Genomic DNA, 20,173 nt, shown 5'->3' with positions numbered 1-20,173 from the left:
TCTCTCTCTCTCTCTCTCTCTCTCTCTCTCTCTCTCTCTCTCTCTCTCCTTCCCTCCTATCTATCCCTCTCTTTCTCATCCACATGAGAGAGAGAGCCGGAGAGAGGACGCCACGCTGTCAGCCAGAGCTGTGACAGTCCCATGGGGGGGAGGAGTCAAAGCGACTGCTGACAATCCCACAGGCTGCTGTCACACTCTAGAAGGCTCCGTCACTTTCACACCACCACCACCGCGGCTGATGTCATGTACCGTGTAAAACATGCAATGCGCCTTAAACGGCATTCTAGCTCTTAACCTCCGGACTGTCAATGTACAGTTCGTACACTATCTAATCCACTGTTTCACCTCAGTCAGCCACGGAATCCCTCGTGTATCAGTGTCAACTTTTGATGCATTTTCCCGCTCATTTTGTATAGAGCGCCTGTTGTCGTTGGGCTGCGGGGAATCCGTTACGCACCACACTGCGGGTACGTAGGGCTGAAATGATACGAATTATCCCGTAGCATTACTTTAAAAAACAATTTCTTACTTTACTTCCCTTTGTCAGTATTCCAAAACACACTAGCTTCACCTGCTGTAGCCACGGATGAATGTTGGTCAAACAGAACCCCAGAGGCCCAGCAGTTCTCCTTTGAATATCAAAACGTTTGAATGTTATAATGCCAGGTTAACATGCCCTACAATCATGAGTAACTTCCTCAAAGTGGAACTTACATTGTTCCCACCTTTCAAAACTCTCAGTGGGTAATTGCCTCCTGATCGGCGGTGCCTTTATGCAACCTTATTTTTCTAGTGGCAGAGGTGTGAAATCTGTCATAATTAGCCCTTCACCCCCTCCAGCAGTGTCTGCCTGCTCTCCCTGAGACCGAGGGCCTTTACGTGGGCCTGCTCCCTCCCCTCCAGCCTCTACTGGGTTTGCAGGGGGGAAAAAGGGCGCCTATTAAAATTAATGGTCCAGCGAAGGTTATTCAGCACTGCGACACAGGAAGCGCACTCGACAAGGAGCTGGTAATGACCCTACAGAGCCTGGCAGGCCCCCCTGCGCCCTGACGGAGGGCATTCAAATTGGAGGAGAAAAAGTTTCTCTTTGTGACCATGATCCGTACTCCCAGGAAAAGAAACCCTTCAGACTGTCTGTGCTCTTACGGCCTCGGTGGACAGCCTCCTCCGCCTCAGGCCACAACCTAGCAGTGATCAAACGGCCGTAATCTCCTAAAAGTCACCTTAAAAGACTCACTAATCTGGCTTCACCCAGATCACACAAATAATGAAATATGGTTGCTGTCGTTTTCCAACACTATTTATGTAAACATCGAGGCCTGCTCTTGAAATGTTTCGGACGTGTGTGATTTAAGAGGTCATGCATCCGTCAGCACGACCTTCTCATGTTATACTCCAATAGGATGAATGCGCTGCGTAGTAAAACTCAATCAAATAAACCAATGACATAATTTGTTTACATTTTACATCCCATTTCAGCCAGCACTAGTAACCACAAGTGTAAGAGCATCCAACTGCAAACAGAAATGCTGCATGAATCCACATAAGAGATACTGTAGGCTGGTAACGAAATTGGTCAACATTACAGCCAGCTGAAACACACTGAACCTAGGAAAGAACGGCTCATGAGACGAACTGTCAATCAAAAATGCAAGCTTCACACTGAGTCAATCACGTAGTCTCAACAAACAAAGTGTATGTAAAGTAAACTGACATTTACCCAGAAAATGATTTGATATGGAAACCAAAGTCACTTTAGTTGGCTTTTAACAACTCCAGGACCAAAGTAGCTGGACGGGATTCATAAAAGCCAAAGGTGTGTGCTGTGGCCGTGACTGACCTTTTTGAGGCGTCCGCTCTTGGTGCCCACGAAGGCCACGCAGAAGCCGTTGTAGATGTAGGAGGTGACGGAGGTCATGCGGTCACGGGTCTCCGTGTAGAGAGTGTGTCCTGTGACCAGCTGGGAGCCGCCCAGCGGCTGGTTGATGTCCAGGCCGCAGAACGAGTCATCGATGGGCACGGGCTGGAGGAGGAGAGACACACAGAGAGGTTAGAGAGAGGGAGGGAGAGAGAGAGAGAGAGAGATAAAGAAAGAAATGAGGAAAAAGAGAGAGGGCCCGAGGAATAGAGGGCAGAGAGAGCTACGACGGAGGTTTAGAAGGCAAGAGAGCGATGAAGGGAAGGAGATATATTATGGATAGAGATGGAGGAGGGAAAGGAGGTCAGAAGGTGAGAGGACAGGCAGTTAAATTAGGAGAGATGGCGTGGGATCAGAGGGGGAGGTGAAAGGAGGACAGAGAGAGAGTGGGGTCAGAGGGAGGTGGAGGTGTTCTTGTGATTCCCTGTCCTGCCAGACAGATGGTTGCCTTTTCTGTTCCACTCGGCAGACTTGTTTCCTGTCTGCTTGACTGAGCTCCGCCTCGCACTCACTGTAGTGCCTCATTACCGAGGCCCCTATCATACCTTCGGTCGGCACGGAGACGGGGACAGCATGCAAACGGCGGGCTCTACCAGGGTCGGGCCGATTGTCTACTTGATCCTATTGCCCTCTGAAGTCGCAGATTCCCCCGCCGATGTAATGTAACGCGACCTCCATTATTCATAATTCCCAGTAGTCCGTTTGTAAAGGATAGCCCTCAGGTAAGCTCTCAGAGCAGGCTGCGGTAGCATAGCATCAAAGGGGTATCCGACGCGACGAACAAAGAAAGGACGGCCTCATCCCGATGGAACGATAAGCCGAGCGATGCCTCGTCTCCTCTCATTTTGAACGGCTCATGACAATCTTAAAAATGTGTATTTTAGTTTAGTTAGACATTTGAATGTATGTACTGTATAAAAATACTTTTTTTATACAGTACAATAAAAATGTTTTTACAAAACGGCGCTATGCCTGGATATATGTATATAAAAAGATATATAATGGGACCTATTTCAGAAGACCTCCGCATTCCGCGGTTGACTTCTAGTGCCTTTGTGGGTCTCCTAAAAAATGAAATGCCGGTAAAATTCAGAATGTTAGCCTCCTAAAATAACCTATACATAACACTTTTGGGAAAGGGGAAAGCAGAGGGAGGAAGAGAGGAATTATGTTAAAATGGCCAAAAAAAGTGTCTTCAAATCAGCAAAGGAATCTCCGTTGGGGATAGATTCGGACCATCGGTGATCCCCGAATGTTCTAATCGCCCCACCCTAGGTTCTACCACACAGACACACTCTGACGGACGGAACACGAGCACGGAACAGACTACAACCACCGCTCCGGGGGATTTGCTGACCTTTTTGTTTGCTGACTGCATTTCCAGATCCATGATCCAACATGACTTGTCAGATACAATATCTTTCTCAATAGAAATCCTCTAATAAAATTACTCGAATAAAACTACCCAACAAGGGGCTATTATTTAAATAACTTTTTTTTAGGCCTGAGAGAAAAGGGAGGGGTGTGCTCTCTCTCTCTCTCTCTCTGGTGTACATTCAGGTCAGCTCAGAGAGGAGTGTGAGTGGCGGTGGCAGTGACAGTGGCCTCAAAGTGCCATGTATAGTAAGTGAGATGGCCAGGTCAGGGCAGGGACAGGGGGGCAGGGTGCAGAGTCACTATGTGTGGCTGTGGAACAGACAAGGTCCTCTGCTGATTACTGACCCCCCCCCCCCCCACACACACACACACACACACACACACACACACACACACACACACACCAGCAACGCCACCGCATCCTCCCACCTTGCCCTGGGAACATCGGGACACGCTACCGCCATAAAGTCTTTACAACCAGCCTGCTTTTCATGAGCAGAGCAAAAGCAATAACGCTGACGGGCATAAACGCCTCAGCTCATAGTCGCGCCCCCGTGCTTTATGACATTTCTTTCTATTTCCAGATCCCAAAATAGCATGGCAGAGGCTAGATATAGTAGGGTAGCAGAATGAGTCCACTTTACTGTATCTCCAAAGGGAAAAGCCAGCTAAAAGCCTATGATTAACAATGTTTACTTTATTCAAGAGAGAAGGTAAAAACATTTCTAAAAATGATTAAAGCTGGTTTACATTTCAGGCTCTCTGGTGATCTGTCACAGCGGAACCGTCTGAATCAGACGTCAGATCTACAGTCACACAGCTATAAACACAGCCCTGAGACTCGGTTTCCGACGCTGACTTATCAATAACTTCCTCCCTCGCAGGCTGCCACGGCGCAGCGCAGATCAGCAGCTGTTCCGCCGTCGGAGAATGGGATCCAGCAGACCATTTGGTTCTGATTATGTCTAGATTGTTTTAGATGATGTACACTTAGTCGGCTTGGCAGAGAAACCTAAATCCCATCATGTGGTCTGGTTTTCCCATGGAACTTCCTTCTTCTTTTTTTTGGCAAATCGCATTACAGCGTAGTTACATCGTGTGTTCTAGAAGATGAATTGATTCGATTCACCACATCTCAGCCTGCATCTAATGTGACGCCAACAACATTTGTTATCTTTGCCAGAGGCGTGGTCGGTCTAAAAATAGACCACACACCACCTGGGCCATTCATCTTCATTGAACAACAACCGACTATAATGGGCTTTTAAGCTCTGTCTGAACTTCAGAACTTTTTCCTGGCTTCTCCACTTCTATAGTGACATGCTTTATGATGTCTCAACTTTAAGCCGCTTTCTTTTTTCATATTCATTTCAGTCACATTCTTTTTTGGACAATGGGTCATAAAACCAGTACCACTTTGATAACTATTTGTCGAATTGCATTGGTCAAGCCAAGTGTTGCATTCACAACCTTAACCTTAACCTTAGTCAACCTTAACCCTCTGACCAACCCTGTTCCTATGACGTAATAAATGGGAGGCCTGGTTACTGAAGGTAACAGGTCATGGACAGGACACGGGTTCATCTCCCTCCCCGGAGACACACTCCGTGGCCGGATCAATAGTGGTTCCTCTTTAGATCAGTGCACACATAATATGCTCTGGGGTACGGTTGAGTAGCTACAGAACAAGCTAGCAGTGGGTGTGAGAGACAGAGACAGCATGTACATATATGGACCCGATCACAGTCTCATTCCTGAGCACACGAGTGAGTGAATCTGCAGGGATGACGTGAACGTGAACCTCTAGACAGATCCTCGTCTGGGTGATGAATCTTTCAGTGGCCGTGTCTGTCTACCCAGCCTCACTCACAGTCTCAATCCCAGTCCTAGCCTGTCTCAGTCCCAGCCACAATTTCAGCCTCATAGCCTAAATTTTAGCCTCAGACTCCGTAGCTCAAACTCGAGCCGACCCTGAGCGACTTAAATAGCACTCTCCTCAGGTGCAAACAATCGCTGATCAAAACACAAATAAGGCCTCAGCCTCAGTCAACATGTGTAGCCTTACTAGCCTACTGTGCGCTCTAGAGTGGGAGAGTGGAATGTCTGCAGGAAGGGATTTAGATCAAGGCCCATAATTAAGACTCAGCTCGCCTCAGAACCCTGCTGTTACTGTAGCATGACAACAACACGGCCTAGAGGAAAAGGAAGTGGAGCTGTTTATGGTTGAAAACAACACACAGTCAAGGCAGATATCAATGACAACCTGCTCCTGTTGTAGGCTTGGTGCAACCTTCACAGTGGTGTTCAACGCTTTTCAAGCAAAGGGCATACGAGTTCATTGTTTTGTTTCAGGACAGATTGCAAAGGCAATCTGTGGAAACCAGTCATGCTGATTGAGGGAGATTTAGAGGTTCGCACGTCTGACGTGTCCAGCTGTTAGCTGTCGTTTGCATGGGCTTTGACAGTTCCTCATCTGTTGATATCCATCTGCATGATCCAATAAATGCTATTGATTTATTGACCATGAGAAAGGGTCTTAACATGCCACAACTCTTTGTCTACAGGGCTAAAGCTGTTTCCTAGAGAGGGTTATTATTGGCTGTTCGAAGTGTTTTTGTTTCCGTGAGCCGCCCTAATGAGGTCTCGGGAATGAAGTAGGAGGTGCGGCGAGCCTAGCGATCTTCAGCTCTGTGACGGCCCCACCGGGGCCTGGCGGGGGGAATCACTAAGGAGGCCACGGCTCTGACTCCCACGGTGTGAAGAGATCCTCCCCCGACGGCGGCGCGGCACAGGGCCCTGCGTCTCCCCCCGGCGCCGCTAATGAAACCCAACAGCGACGGCTCCAGATAACGTCTCCCCCCGCCTGACAATCACCTCTGACATCGCGCTAATGGGGAATTTACTGATGTTAATAAAAAGCGGTCAATAGAGTGGCCCGGGGGGATTATCAGCACAAAGGAAGCGCTACAGTGTTCATTGTGGTGGGGATGTCATATACAGTATATTTTTTTTTTTTATGTTTTTATCATAGAGATATTAATATTCACACTTAGTGTAGCCAAAGATATGCAATCACCAACTGGAAGGCAAACTCCCTACATGTAGTAGTCACATACACTTAGCTTGTCATTAGTGTTCATAATTCCCTTTTTAATTCATATTAGCAATTAAAGAACAAGAGGACACAGAGGACTGACGCCTCCCGGGACTGAATTAAAATAAAGAAACCTAACTGCGCCTGACAAGACGCCGGCGATGTGTGGCCTTGTATTTGAGAAGGGAAGAGAGTGGCGTTTGATCTAGCTTACTAACATGAGCTGGCCTCTCTCTCTCTTCTTCCTCTCTATCTCTCTCTCTCTCTCCCTCTCTCTTGCACTTTCTCTCTCCCTTCCACTACGAGAAAAGGCCATGTTTATTTGGGTTGCACTGGAGGAGAATATTATCACTTTGATGGTTGCCAAGGAAAATAACCCCCCCCACACAATTTCTGAATATCTCTCATTTAGATCGTCTTTAATGTGCCTGTTCCACCATATCAGAGCTGCAAAACAATTAGCCATGATTACATGTAGTGTGAGAATGATTTGATAACGGGAAGCACTGTATCCCACAGAGCAGTCAAAGGCATTTATTTTGATTATTGTGTTTATTATTATGAGTGCATCTACCCTAATTCCTCTCAACCTGAGCGCTCCCTGTGTGCTACTGTATTACGATGGGTAACCTCAATAGACCAGTGTCAATGTATCATGTAAACCAAAGTATGTTGGTTTTCCACATTGTAAGGCGCAAACTCTCTGTAGAATAGACACATAAGAATATACACATTTAAAAGGTTTCTATTTTTGTGTAGTAACTATGTAGTTATCTAGTAATAACACTGTAATACACTGTTAATATACTGTTATGCAGTAATTTCTCGTTTACTACACAGGTTTAGGTTGTACCAGCGATGGGTTGTGACTCACCGCTTTAGTGCACTGCACGTCCTTCCCCAGCAGCCAGTTGAGCTCCAGGTTGCCCTCCCCCTGGTAGCAGGACTGCAGCCGCTCCTTGATGCGGGCGTTGATGTCTCGGATGGTGAAGACGCAGAGAGCCGAGTCGTCCGGGGGATGGTGGAACTGCTTCTGGCCCTTGGAGAAGATGGTGAACAGCACGTCGTCCGAGGCACTGATGTTGAGCGAGGCGGCGAGCACACGGCCCGGCTTCCCCAGGTGGGCCGCCTGCAAGAGGCGGTACTCCACGTTGTTCTTCACGCAGCCGATGGGCAGCGACACGTAGGAGTGGAACTTGTGGTCGTCCTTGCAGAGGCGCACGATGCGCGAGGTGTAGAAGAGGTCGTTGGCGGAGCCGCCGGAGGACATGCTGTTCTCTGGCGTCTCGGGCTGCACCGTCAGGAAGTACACGAAGCTGCCGCTGGCGAAGCCGTAGACGTAGAAGATGTCGAAGTGGGAGACCAGCGCCAGCGTGTCCGACGGTATCTTGATGAGGGAGGACACAAAGTCGGTGTGGAGCTCGTAGTCCAGCATGGAGGAGGACTCGGGGTCGCGGGGCAGCTTGCGGCTGGAGATGGTGGGGAAGTAGTCCTGCTTGCCGTCCACGGCCGTGCCGATGAACAGTGTGCCGTCCTGGCCCTGGGAGGGCACGATGACCCCGTACATGGTGCCCGTCTGGTTGACGCTGGAGAGGTAATGCTCTTTCTTGTGGGAGGGCTCCACTAGGATGAAGAGGTCATCCAGCCTCAGCAGCTTGCAGACGCCCTGGTAGAGGCTCCCGCAGGCCAGCAGGCGGTTCTGGGAGTAGTCGATGAGCAGCAGCTTGTTGACGTTGTTGGTGGACACCAATGGTTCGGAGCAGGGCTGGACGATCAGAGGAGGGTAGCAGGCCTTGTTGTCGTCCTCCGGGCCTGTGTCGTGGGACACCAGGAGCGTCAGGTTGCCCGAGAGCTTGTAGACGCGGTTGACGGCGCCGATATAGAGAGCCCCCGTCGTCTGGTGGACGGTCAGGTGGTTGAAGGCCCATTCCCGCCGCTCAGGGTGGAAGCTGGTGAACGCCTGCCCGCTGGCCAGGACGGTGGTAGCCAAGAGCCAGCAGCCCAGCAGCACCGCCATAGCACCCTTCTTAGGGTCCGTTGAGAAAGTCCTGCATGTAACCCGCCGGCCCGCCATGCCTCACGGGGCCTGCAAGGCGACAGCAGATGAACAGAGGAGGTTGGAGGAGGAGTGGGAGGGAGGCTACCTTCTCCTTTGTCTTCTCGGAGGCTAAATCAACGTTTGTAGCTTCACCAAGATCTTCACATGTTTCTGAAAAAGAGAAGGGAAAATAAATGAGTTTGCACACTCTGACTCACACTCGGTCAAAAGGGAAGCAGATAAAAGCGGATGGAAAAAGAAACTCCTCGTTCAGTAAGCGTTGCTGCTTCAAAGGGGCCAAAGTTCAGCCTCAGTAAGGCGATGAGCTATGGAGCACTGGGATGGAAGCTGACAGAGACAATAGGAGGAAACCGTTATCGTCACATTCCAAAAGAGTTGCTTGACAGGACAGGACAATGCAGGAAAGTGAGCAAGTTACAGCAACGGAAATTAGCATGACCTGAGTCATGCTGCTTGCTTTGTCATCAAGCAGTAAGACAGTGGTTTCTAAGAACAACACAAAACCCTCTACAGTCTACACTGCTCCGACCATCACATTATATAACACAATAAATATTGTATCTCTAAATATTCTGCATTGACTCATCTTACTTAGTGTCATTTCGACATCAGAGAAACACAATAGGCTAGTAGGCCATAATCACCGAAGGCACTAAAATGAACATTATAACAAAGAAGATTATTTTTTTAAATATATATATATATATATACACAAATGTTGAGTAGACTCTAGTGATAAAAGGAATGGATATAAATGGCTCACATAAGAAGTGAGAATGGCAGAGATTTAACATAATCCAGGATAAGGAACACACTGGAGAAAGACTCGAGGAACACCACAGCTAAGAACCAAAGGAATGATACATTGGAATCAGATTGCCCTTTATGTCATGACCGCATTAGCCATTGCCATCTCATTTCTGTACTAACTCCCACCCTTGCACTATCCCCCCCCCCCCCACACACACACACAACCACACACACATCCCCCCCACCCCCCACGGTCTCTCTTTCGTTCCCCCATTACTGGTACTCTTTTCCAATCTATCTGTGAAAACATACATCAAGGAAAGTCCGCAATTTATGTAACTATGCTTTGCAGAGGCTTGCAGAGATCTCTCTCCCCCATGCCATAAATCAAGAGAGGGAGCCCCCTCTTCACAGTTTATCCCCGGGAGTTAATTATCTCGTCCACTGGAAGGGGAGGTCTGGATCTTATTACTGGAACAAAGTGAGAACAAATTGGGAGCCGGTTCCTCGCACCCCTCCCTCCCCCCTCTCGCTATTTAAGGGGCCTGTTATACAGAAACTGAATCTATTAATTATTCTTCGCGACGTCACTCCTGTTTTTATCCTTTATTCTATTTTCCTTCCCGCTGACACGATCAAGTCCTGGAGGGATTCATCATCGGTACCAGAACAATCATTCCTAAATGAATCAGGCCACCATTAGACATGCACACAGCTCTCGGCCTGCAGTAACAGCATCCAACACAGTGTGTGTGTGTGTGTGTGTGTGTGTGTCCCGTTTTATCAGCATACTCCATCAGGACCGAGCGACGCGAGGGGCTAACAAGTGGAGACAATGGCAGCGCATCCCAAAATCAAGTATGATTAGGCGTAGCGATCCGAGGGTAATTACTGGCGAGCTGGAGGAGGTAAGCTGGGGAGAGGCGCCGAGACGCCAGGGGGGTTGAACGTGTCAGAGAGGGCCCTACATCGTTCGTTACGCTTCCAGATTTGCATTTTTCAGCAGGGAGGGCAGAGAGAACCAAGGGTGAGAGATGTGGCTGGAATAATCGACTGCTGCCTTTTGATATTTGCATATGTTAGGAGGGACATGGGGGGATTTGTCTACGGTACATTGTTCCAGCGGCAGGTTGGGTCTGCTGATTTACAGTCAAGATGTAAGAGTCCCTCTAAAGTATGTTTGCTTTTTTATACCCCCCTCTGTCTAAGTCTGGTAATGGTCATCTCGTGTCTCCCCCCCCCCCCTCCCCCCGTCGGTGATCAACCGCTACGCTACTCAGCTCAGACTTTAATAAACACTCCTGGGTAGTGTATTGATCCCAGAGCCCATAAACACAGGTTCCCAGCAGGGCCCAGTCAAGCTGCTGGTGGCGTGTGTGCAGGCTGAGGTGTGGGCGGTGCCCTGTCCCAAGAGCACTATATTACCATGGCCATAAAAGTGCTCCGGCTGTAAAGCAGCTAGGGCCGGGGCCCCTCTCTTCTCCTCCTCCCCTCCTCCTCCCCTCCTCCTCTCCTCCTCTTCTCCGCCCAGCCCTCCGCCAAACTCCTTTGTTTGAGTTTGCTAAAGCTGGAAGGTGCAGAGTGGATCCCTCTGGAGGTATAATCAACCTCCTGCTGAGGCAGCTCTTTCCTCAAGCCCCCTCGGCCTTTTGCCCTGTTGGGCTTTAGAAGTACCCCCTCCTCCCCCCCCCACCACCACCACCACCCCCGGTATATATATATTACTCCCATCCATCTCTCCTTCCTCTCCCTCTCACACTCTCTCTCTCTCCTCCCCCAGGCCTTGTAGGGAACATATGCGTCTCCCTTTGCATCTTGTGGCTGCAGCTGCACTGCACTGAAGAGGGGTGCCGACTGGTGTAAAATAAATAAAACAAAATAAAAGGTTAGCAGTTAATATAGGCTAGTTTTCGGGAAGAGAAGACATTAGGCTTTGTTTATGTTGATTCCGCCTCTTTTTTTTTTTCACACTTGACAGAGACTTTCCTCATTAAGCAGCCAAGCTGGGGATTTCAATAGCAGAGATGCATTTGCCTGGTTGCTTTCTTTTGTTTGAAGCCATGTCTTCCCTGCTTAGAGTCACAAATACTGGGAAGCAATTAACATATAAATGCTAGTACTGGTGATTCCCGGCACAGTCACTGAATAACCTCAAATAAAGTGTGTGGAGGTGTTGGGGGGGGGGGGGGGACATTTCGGGTAACATGGCGGAGTTAGATAGTGGTACTATGTGTGTGAGGTTGCACAACGAACAATGCAAATTTAGAAGGCTACACTGAAGTACCTGTATTGTGCAGACACCACACCTACCTTCAATGATAGCAGCATGGAACTAACACAGCTTAGTTCACTGCCCCTGCAACACAACTGCATGAGATGGAGTGCTATCTTTGTCTACCATCCGTTTTCTTAACAACCCCCGTTTGTGTGTCAGCTTTGATTTGTTCACACACTTACACCGTTGTAATGACGCAGAAAGATGGACACATTGTCAAAACGGACAAATGTCCGCTACTCTGGGAATTACATCACGCTAGCTTACAAAACTCTCATCAAACCTGAAATTGATCTGTATACCACCGTAAATATAATTTTCTTCCCTGGATTGTTTACTCTATCCTTTGTTAAAGCTACAGACAGTGCATCATGGTGATCACCCGGTTGCTCACCACAGGTCTGTATAAAGGCATGCCTCTTCCACTGACCACAGATGGACGCTGGCTTTGAATACATAACAATGAGGTCGATGTTTCACTGACACATCCAACAACAGGCGACCACTGTTGGAGACCAGCAGATTTCCAGTCATCTGAGTCACCTGACAAACTCTTGTTAAGGCCTGAGTATGCGAGTCAAGAAAAACAGGAAAACAAGCACATTCCTTTATGCACTGGAGCTGTGATCATGGGTTTTTCTAAAGCTTCCCATTTATAATCAATAGTCAGACCGTGCCAATGTGCCTTTCTGTGCGTCTGTCTCACAGCCACACAGAATGGCACATTGGCACGCTCGTCGGGGCCGCATCTGAGTGCTCGCTAACCCAACGGGTCCTGATGGCTCCCTGTCACACTGTCACGTACATACACGCTGGCGGGGCCCCGCCACTGGGCAAGCTGCAGGGGCAGTGCCAACAGTGGGCACAGGGAGCTGCATTGTGGCAACTAATCTCTGGAAGTAGAGGGCTTGGCCACACTGGAGGGCAGCTGGGGGGGGGGGGGCTTCTAGCAAGGGACAATGACAAACAAACCGACAAAACTCTTGACGGTTGTGCAGCCGATGGACACTGCAAGCTTTTGATACTGTAGCCTCTGCGAAATACTCTATAGAGGCAGAATGCTGGGGAGAAGATTGTTCATGAGCAGGCCCCCTAGCTCTGAACCCCAGGCAACCTGGAAGAGAGCAGCGGATCCCCCCGCCTTTGTGCCTCCTGACTCTTTTCCCTTTTTTCCGCACGCTAAGCTCCTTAACAATGCAACCAAATTTGTTTGATCTCCTAAATTCATATTTACAGCAATTGTATTCCAGGAGATAAAGAACATAAACCGAAATCCGGTTATGGCGTTAAATCCAATTAATTGTTGTGGGATAGGAAAGAAATGACATATCGGAATTTCACGCCTTGGATTAATCCGTTATTCCCTGAATGATTAACGTAAAGCATGACATTTTCAATGGTTAAATAAAACTGATACGCTACAATCCAGGGAGCCAACTCTGAAAAAAAAAAAATATCAACAACAAACAAATAATTAAAGACATAATTAAGAAAAAGTAAGAGGTTTAAAAAGTGTCTGGAACTGATTCTGATTGGCCAGAAAGTGAACAGTCAGCAGCGGCAGCCATTTGCCATGGTAAAAATAGAAAGTTTAATCTTCCCTGAAGGGAGGTATTTTTGTATAGGGGACTATAACAAAGTGATTAGCAGGAGAGGTTAGTCCATTAGTCTTTATTTCTTAACTGACTTCCTCTGTGAAGATAAGGAGCGGCTTTTTGCGTCTCGTGGTGTCGTCGAGTTGGAGTAGTTATATTTATACGTTCCTTTGTCTCCCCAGGAGCTCAGCTGCAGCTACAAGGACTGCCTTTCTCTCCATCAGCGCCAGATATCTCTCCCTCTCTCTCCCATTCCCCCTCTCTCTCCCTCTTCTCTCTTTCTGCTTCCAATATTATTCAACACGTCCAGCATCCAGCCATACAGCCTTCCAGTCCACCACAGGAAAATGACACCATTGGGGAGGACGGATAATACCCTCACTAACCACAAGCCCCTACTCCCTATTATTTCTGTTTCCTGGACTATGGTGTTAGGGGGAGATTATGTTGGATATTTCCTTCACTAACAGCCTTTATTTGTTAACGCCTGTAGGCCTATGTGACAGTTTGAGATATTGGACATGCACTCCACTGCTGCAGTAATAACGGAATAACACATTGCCAAATAATGACTACTTAATAAAGCTGCTCGGTCAGTAATAAAGCTATAGCAATAAAGCTTTTATCAAAAAGCTAGCTTCTTAAAAACGTCCAGTCGTGGCGACTTTATAGACAGCTGGTGTTGTTATTTATCGTTAGACACGCTCCGGGTAGGCTCTGAAGCTATGACGGCGACAAAAAACCCTGAATATGATGGGTTTAGCCTAATAAAAGAACATGCTCTTGTCCGTGATGACACATACACTCTGGGCCATACACTCTGCGTGCAGGGGTTTCATGACATTATCTCCTACAGACCCGTATCGCTTCACCGGGCCCGTGGCTCTCTTAACTGTAGGGCCCTGAGGCTGAGGACGTCAGTCTCTGACTGAACCTGGCGAAGCTCGTCCCAGCGCTCAGTACCCCCTCGCAGTCAGTCTACGCCACTCAGTACGGTCCTATGACACGACCGGAGGGTATCAAAGTCGACTGAAATGCCTCACACTTTTGAGATGTTGAGAAGAGAGAGAGGCATGTCAACACGACACGAGAATTAGCGGCCGTCAGCGTCGGCACTTATCCCTGAATGCAAACAGGGAAGCGTGTTTCTAATCTTCCCCTTTAACCCGAGCTCTGCCGCTGAGACACCCCGCCCGCTTCGCTCTCTTCAGCTCTGTTTGAATAAGCGCTCAGTGGTGTAACCCCCCTCAAAAACCTATGACATCCGCTGAGAGAGATTAGAAGATCATTGTTATTCTAATGTCTTTTGTTTTCCTAACTCCCTCTGTTGCAACCTCTTCACAACACGCGCACGCACGCACACACACACACACACACACACACACACACACACACACACTCGCACTCACACTCACACTTACACTCACACACACAATCACACTCACACACTCACACACTCACACTCACCCCCTCCCCCATACACACATACACACACTCACACTCACACTCACACACACACACACACAAACACACACACACACGCACACACACAAACCCCCCTTTTTACCGTCTCCGTTTCCCCTGGCACAAGCAACAACCTACTGTGTACCAGTCGCATTCATTTGGAGAGTGAGTGGGATCTTCACAGCCATGACACCGCTATACAGCAGGCTCATCAGAGCTGTCTGTCAGAGCTGTGAGCAGCAGCTTTCTATTAGGCACATTTCCATAAATCTAAATTGTAAAAATGCGACAGCGAGGAGAGAGGGGGGAATCCTCGGCAGACACGGAAAAACAAACACAGGGTGTCACCGGAGGCCACAGGATCAAGATTAGCGCTCTCCCACTATCCAGATAGGAATTGAATTAGGCTCTTTGATTGACACCGTATATCAGCCAGGGAACCATTAACTGTTCCTGAAGCAGCTTCTAGTGCTGTATAATCATGTCACTTTGAAAGTCAATAGCGTGGTATAATGAAGGCTGGGTATGAAAGGCGCTGCAGAACGTAAGGTAAAATGTCTGGCTGTGGCGTATATGTTCTATAAATTAAATTAAATTAAATTAATTAGAAATGCTGTATGTTATTGCAAACTCATCGTCATTCATTTGTCTAGTAATCCTGACTCTGGGCATGATCATTTGATGGGAAAATTAATAATTACAAATAACAGAATCACCATAGAAATCCAGGTGAATAACAGTCTTTTGATGTCTGAAATCAAATGGCAGTTTCAAGGCAGTTTAATTAACGCTGTTTTAATACAATAGCTTCAGAGCAATGCCGTTATAATTGAAAGATTATACATTTTGTAGTTGTGTCATAAACGACAACATGACAAACTGTCATACGAATCACAGTTAGTTTTCTCCTTTCTGAAGGAAATCCAATTAAAGATAAGAGTCGAAGGCACAGTTTTGCATTTGAGATTAGTTGTGAAAATGGTTTGAGCGATTCAAAGACATTTTGAACCAAGCTCACACCAGGTAGCAGGTGCTTGCACAGGCAGGGGTTGAGTGTCTGTTGTGGACTAGACTGGAAAAAATGGCTCAGTGGATTCAGCCTTGTGAACATCAGGTTACATAAACACACTGAGTTGAACGTTAGAGGGGATCCAGCCGTGGTGGAGGAGTATAGCCGTGGACAGACTGCATAGATAACATCAACGCAGAAAAACAGGTCAGTGTAAGACCAGGGGCTCCCGCTCTGTGTGGTGTCTGCGTGTGTGTTTGTGTGTCTTTGCGTGTGTGAGTGTGTGTGTGTGTGTGTTTGTCTCTGTGTGCGTGTGTGTCTCTCTATGTGTGTGTGTGTGTGTGTGTGTGTGTGTGTGTGTGTCTGTGTGCATGTGTGCTGTTTTACTATGTAAACACAACCCAGCCAGCAGCGGGGTCGTCCAGAGTGCAGCCGCCGCTGTAGACCCAAAATGGGACTCTGACCCACAGTCTGCAGATGGCCAAAGTGAGTGCAAGCTGTACTCAACCTTCTGTCAAATAATCACGCCAAATCCCTGCTTAAGAGCCACCAAATCGAGCTTGCTTGTCAGGCTGAACGTGTGAGATTACGCTTTCATTCCGACAGACTGCAGCAGGCAGTGTACCCCCGCGGGGGGGGGGGATGATGACGACTAATGAGGAGGAGTGAATTAAAATGGCTTCCCTCCCTGTCACGAGACAAAACGTCACCTCCTTCATCATCTGTCTCCTAAAGATGATGATAGTCCGGCTGATGAGAGGCACGGCTGACTGACCGGGAAGACTGCTGGAGCAATTGGTCACGCAAGGGGGGGAGGACGAAGAGGTAGAGAGAGAGAGAGAGAGAGAGAGAGAGAGAGAGAGAGAGAGAGAGAGAGAGAGAGAAAAAGAGAGAGAGAGAGGGAAAGAGTGAGTGAATGGGAGGGAGAGGGAAAACGAGAGAGAGAGAAGTTGAGAGATAAGCAAGAAGATGTAGCGATAGAGAGAGAGAGAGAGGGGTGCGGGAGGGGGGGAGAGGAGGAGGACGACGAGAGGAACCCGCTTCCATTCATTAATCCAGCTGGGCGACAACCCGTTCCAGCAGCAGCCACAGCTCCAGAAGCTGGCACCCAGCACATCCACTCTTATCTGGAGCAGATTTACACAGCCTGGCAGGCAGGGAGGCAGGATGGCGGGGGTGGGGGGAGGGGGGGGGTGGAAATAGAGAGGGGGGGGGGGGGGGAGGAATAGATAGAGACAGAGGTCTGGGAAAGAAAAAATAAAGGGAGGGAAAAAACGAAAGCAGATAGCCTAACTAGCATCTCTATCTATCATTCGTCCAACGGCATACTCTCTCTCTCCCTCTCTATTCTCTCTATTCATTACACAATGAAGCGGCCCAACGCCGCCTGTTACTTCACTCAGCTGGAGCCAAATGTGGCCCTAAAAAAGAATCCAGTACGGGAACGGTTGCGTAAGACACAGAGGGGAGCCAGCCAGCTAGCCACAGTAAATCCCTTCATTTTCCTCCTCGCTACTGTTTCAAATACGGGGGGGGGGGGCTTCTGTGATAGGCCCTAAACTCTGTAATCTCCACAGGCTCGGAGCGGCCCAGGCTACTTAATAGCGCTAACCGCTAACGCTAACCCGCCCCCCCCCCCCCCGAAACCACTTGGAAACACGCCGGCTAACGCTCACACGCAAACCACTGGAAAAAACACAGCGGGAGCCCGTGAGAGTCCTCCCCGGCAGCGCCGAAGCCTCCCTGTAGAAAACGCTCCTCTCTTCTACCTTCCTCTCTGGATGGGCTAGACTAGACTAGACAGCCTGGCCAGGTGGTGGTGGTGGTAGTGGTGGTGGTGGTGGGGGGGGGGGTGTTTGGGTGGGTTTGATAGTCATACCCACACACATGGGTGCGAGCTCTTTGCCATGGCTCTGAACAGCAGCAGCGGGCATGATCAGGGTGGTTCGTATACACAAACACACACACACACACACACACACACACACACACGCATTCTCTCGCCTCTGCAGCCATGCCCGCTGGGCCAGCCACAGCTCGCTCCTCATGCTCGAATCAATTAGCTGCCAATCCAATTAACATGAGTGTGTGGCTTGATGGCTACTGCGACACAGAGCTGACAGGACAGCAGCGTCAGAACGGTCCCGGCATAGAGACAGATGACATCACCCCCCCCCCGCCCCCTCCCATAGGGACACACAGCAGGGGACAACAGAACCATGCTGTATAACATCCTCCACCTCGCACTTCATCCCAGTACGGTACATTCTGTCAAAGACAGGGAAGTCGGCTTCAGAAGACAAACATCGACCGCCCGGCGATGACAAGGACTAAGATTGTTTTTTGTTCCCTCTGTCGTGGTGAATGAGGTATGACTAGAGTCATATCCTGTATCTGAGTTTACCCAGCGTCGGTCCGATGGTAGCCCCTCCCTGCCTCCCCCCCCCCCCCGCTGGGTTAATGGTGGTGTTTAATGTGTTTACAGTGGGCCACGCTCCTCCATAGACATCCAGGATATCCTCCGCATGCTACTATATCTCTCTCTCTGTCACACGGAGGCCTTTGTCAATAAACACAAGGCCCTCTCAGGCCTGGGGGTGGGGGGTGGGGGGAGGCTTGGGAAGTGTCACACTGTCACATGTGAGGCCTGAGGAGAACAGCCTATAAGACAGAGCTCTCCTCTGCTTCCTTCTACAGCCTCCCAGCTCCACCGCTGCCTGCCTAAGCTACTGTCTCATATGGATGTGATTTACTGAAGCGGAAGCACCCGCATGGAGTTACGCCAACTAACCCCGGTGACCTGCTCCTCTTCCCCCCCCCCCCCCCCCCCGCCCTCAGCCTGCGTGGCGCGGCTCGGTCTGGAAAGCGCCGTGTTCTCCTGCCTCTCTCTCTCTCTCTTTCTCTTTCCCGTCTATCTCTCTCTTTCTCTCTCTCTCTCTCTCTCTTTCTCTGTCTCTGTCTCTGTCTCTGTCTCTCTCCCCCCCTCTATCTCTCTCTCCAGAGGTCAGTGTCAGGTCACAGCACACTGGGCCGTGAGACAAGGCAGACATGCAAAACAATAACACTGATAGCCCCGATAATGCTTCCACGTCGCTCTAACACGGTGACAACACTGCTCTCTGTAGCTGCACCCCCGACGTCTAAACCTGTTCCGTCAACGGTAACCCGATACCCTAACGTAACCTCAGGAAAGAGGAAAAACAACCGGAGCTTGGGTTACAGTATCGGTGAGCGAGCCGACTGCCTTTCTACTCAACGCTCCTCTTCTTTCATTAGTTTTCATTACCTCCATATCCTTGAGATATATCACAGACGGTATAGTGGAAAGTAAGCAGATCTTGAATCTCCTAGGCGGTGTGAAGTGACCCTCTCTGAGGGTGAATAACACACTTTACGGCTGAAGGCCCCCCAGACTGTGTGAGCTAATGGGAGTGCGTTGAGTAGGTCGGTGATGAAATTGTGTTGGTTACATAAGAAACAAGGGTCCCTGTAGGGGCCTGCTCCCTCCTGGACCCTTCCACCCAGGTCCTCTTTCTGGACCACTCTCCTCTGGAACACTGTGACACGGCCATTACCACAGCCAGACGTGACACCCAGGGTGCAGGGTCAGAGCTGTCTGAAAGCACTCTCTCCTATCACACACACACACACACACAGACACACACACACACACACACACACACATACACACACACACATACACACACACACACACATGCACTCAAACACCATCACCTCAGAGAGTAGACTGCACTATAAAGGCCCTAATTTCATCAAAGGTGATAAAACACCACAGAATGAAGTCAGTAGCTGGTTACTTAGTCCAATCTCTGTCTGGATGAGAGGTAATAACAGAGTCAAGCAGGGAAGCAGATGTATTAGTCATCCGATTACACAGCCTTACAGTCTTACACAGTATTACACAGCCTTACACAGCCTTACACAGCCTTACACAGTCTTACACAGTCTTACACAGTCTTACACAGCCTTACACAGTCTTACACAGTCTTACACAGTATTACACAGCCTTACACAGTCTTACACAGTCTTACACAGTCTTACACAGTCTTACACAGTCTTACACAGCCTTACAGCCTTACACAGTCTTACACAGCCTTAAGGGCTCTGCACACAGCGTGCGATTTCTGTTGCGCGTCAACGTTCCATTTTGAAGTTTGAATGGAAGTCTATGAGAACATCGCATTTACCCACACACGGCCCCGATTTTAATCGCACGGCGAACATTCGATTCCATTCATTTTGAATGGGACAAAGCAGTGCGACAAAACTCGCACGCCGTGTGCTTTGTCCCATTCAAAATGAATGGAATCGAATGTTCGCCGTGCGATTAAAATCGGGGCCGTGTGTGGGTAAATGCGATGTTCTCATAGACTTCCATTCAAACTTCAAAATGGAACGTTGATGCGCAACAGAAATCGCACGCTGTGTGCAGAGCCCTTTACAGTCTTAAGGGCTCTGCACACAGCGTGCGATTTCTGTTGCGCATCAACGTTCCATTTTGAAGTTTGAATGGAAGTCTATGAGAACATCGCATTTACCCACACACGGCCCCGATTTTAATCGCACGGCGAACATTCGATTCCATTCATTTTGAATGGGACAAAGCACACG

At 48.9% G+C, this 20,173-nt stretch overlaps 1 protein-coding gene across 1 annotated transcript in view; it reads right to left on the bottom strand.

Annotated features, from left to right (window-relative positions):
* Nucleotides 1-8,463, bottom strand: part of plxna2 (plexin A2) — a gene marked incomplete at both ends in the record, with an annotated part of 124,186 nt that extends 115,723 nt beyond the window's left edge. The window contains 3 exon segments of the mRNA XM_080535099.1: nucleotides 1,797-1,837; nucleotides 1,839-2,023; nucleotides 7,264-8,463. Of these exon segments, the coding sequence (XP_080391225.1) occupies nucleotides 1,797-1,837; nucleotides 1,839-2,023; nucleotides 7,264-8,463 (1,426 nt within the window).
* Nucleotides 8,464-20,173: the final 11,710 nt, after the last annotated feature.

This window comes from Nansenia antarctica (genome assembly GCF_963989245.1).
Source record: "Nansenia antarctica genome assembly, chromosome: 6".
In the NCBI taxonomy this organism is placed as follows: domain Eukaryota; kingdom Metazoa; phylum Chordata; class Actinopteri; order Argentiniformes; family Microstomatidae; genus Nansenia; species Nansenia antarctica.
Note: the sequence above shows the minus strand (reverse complement) of the source record. Positions and strands in the feature narration are given on the sequence as shown.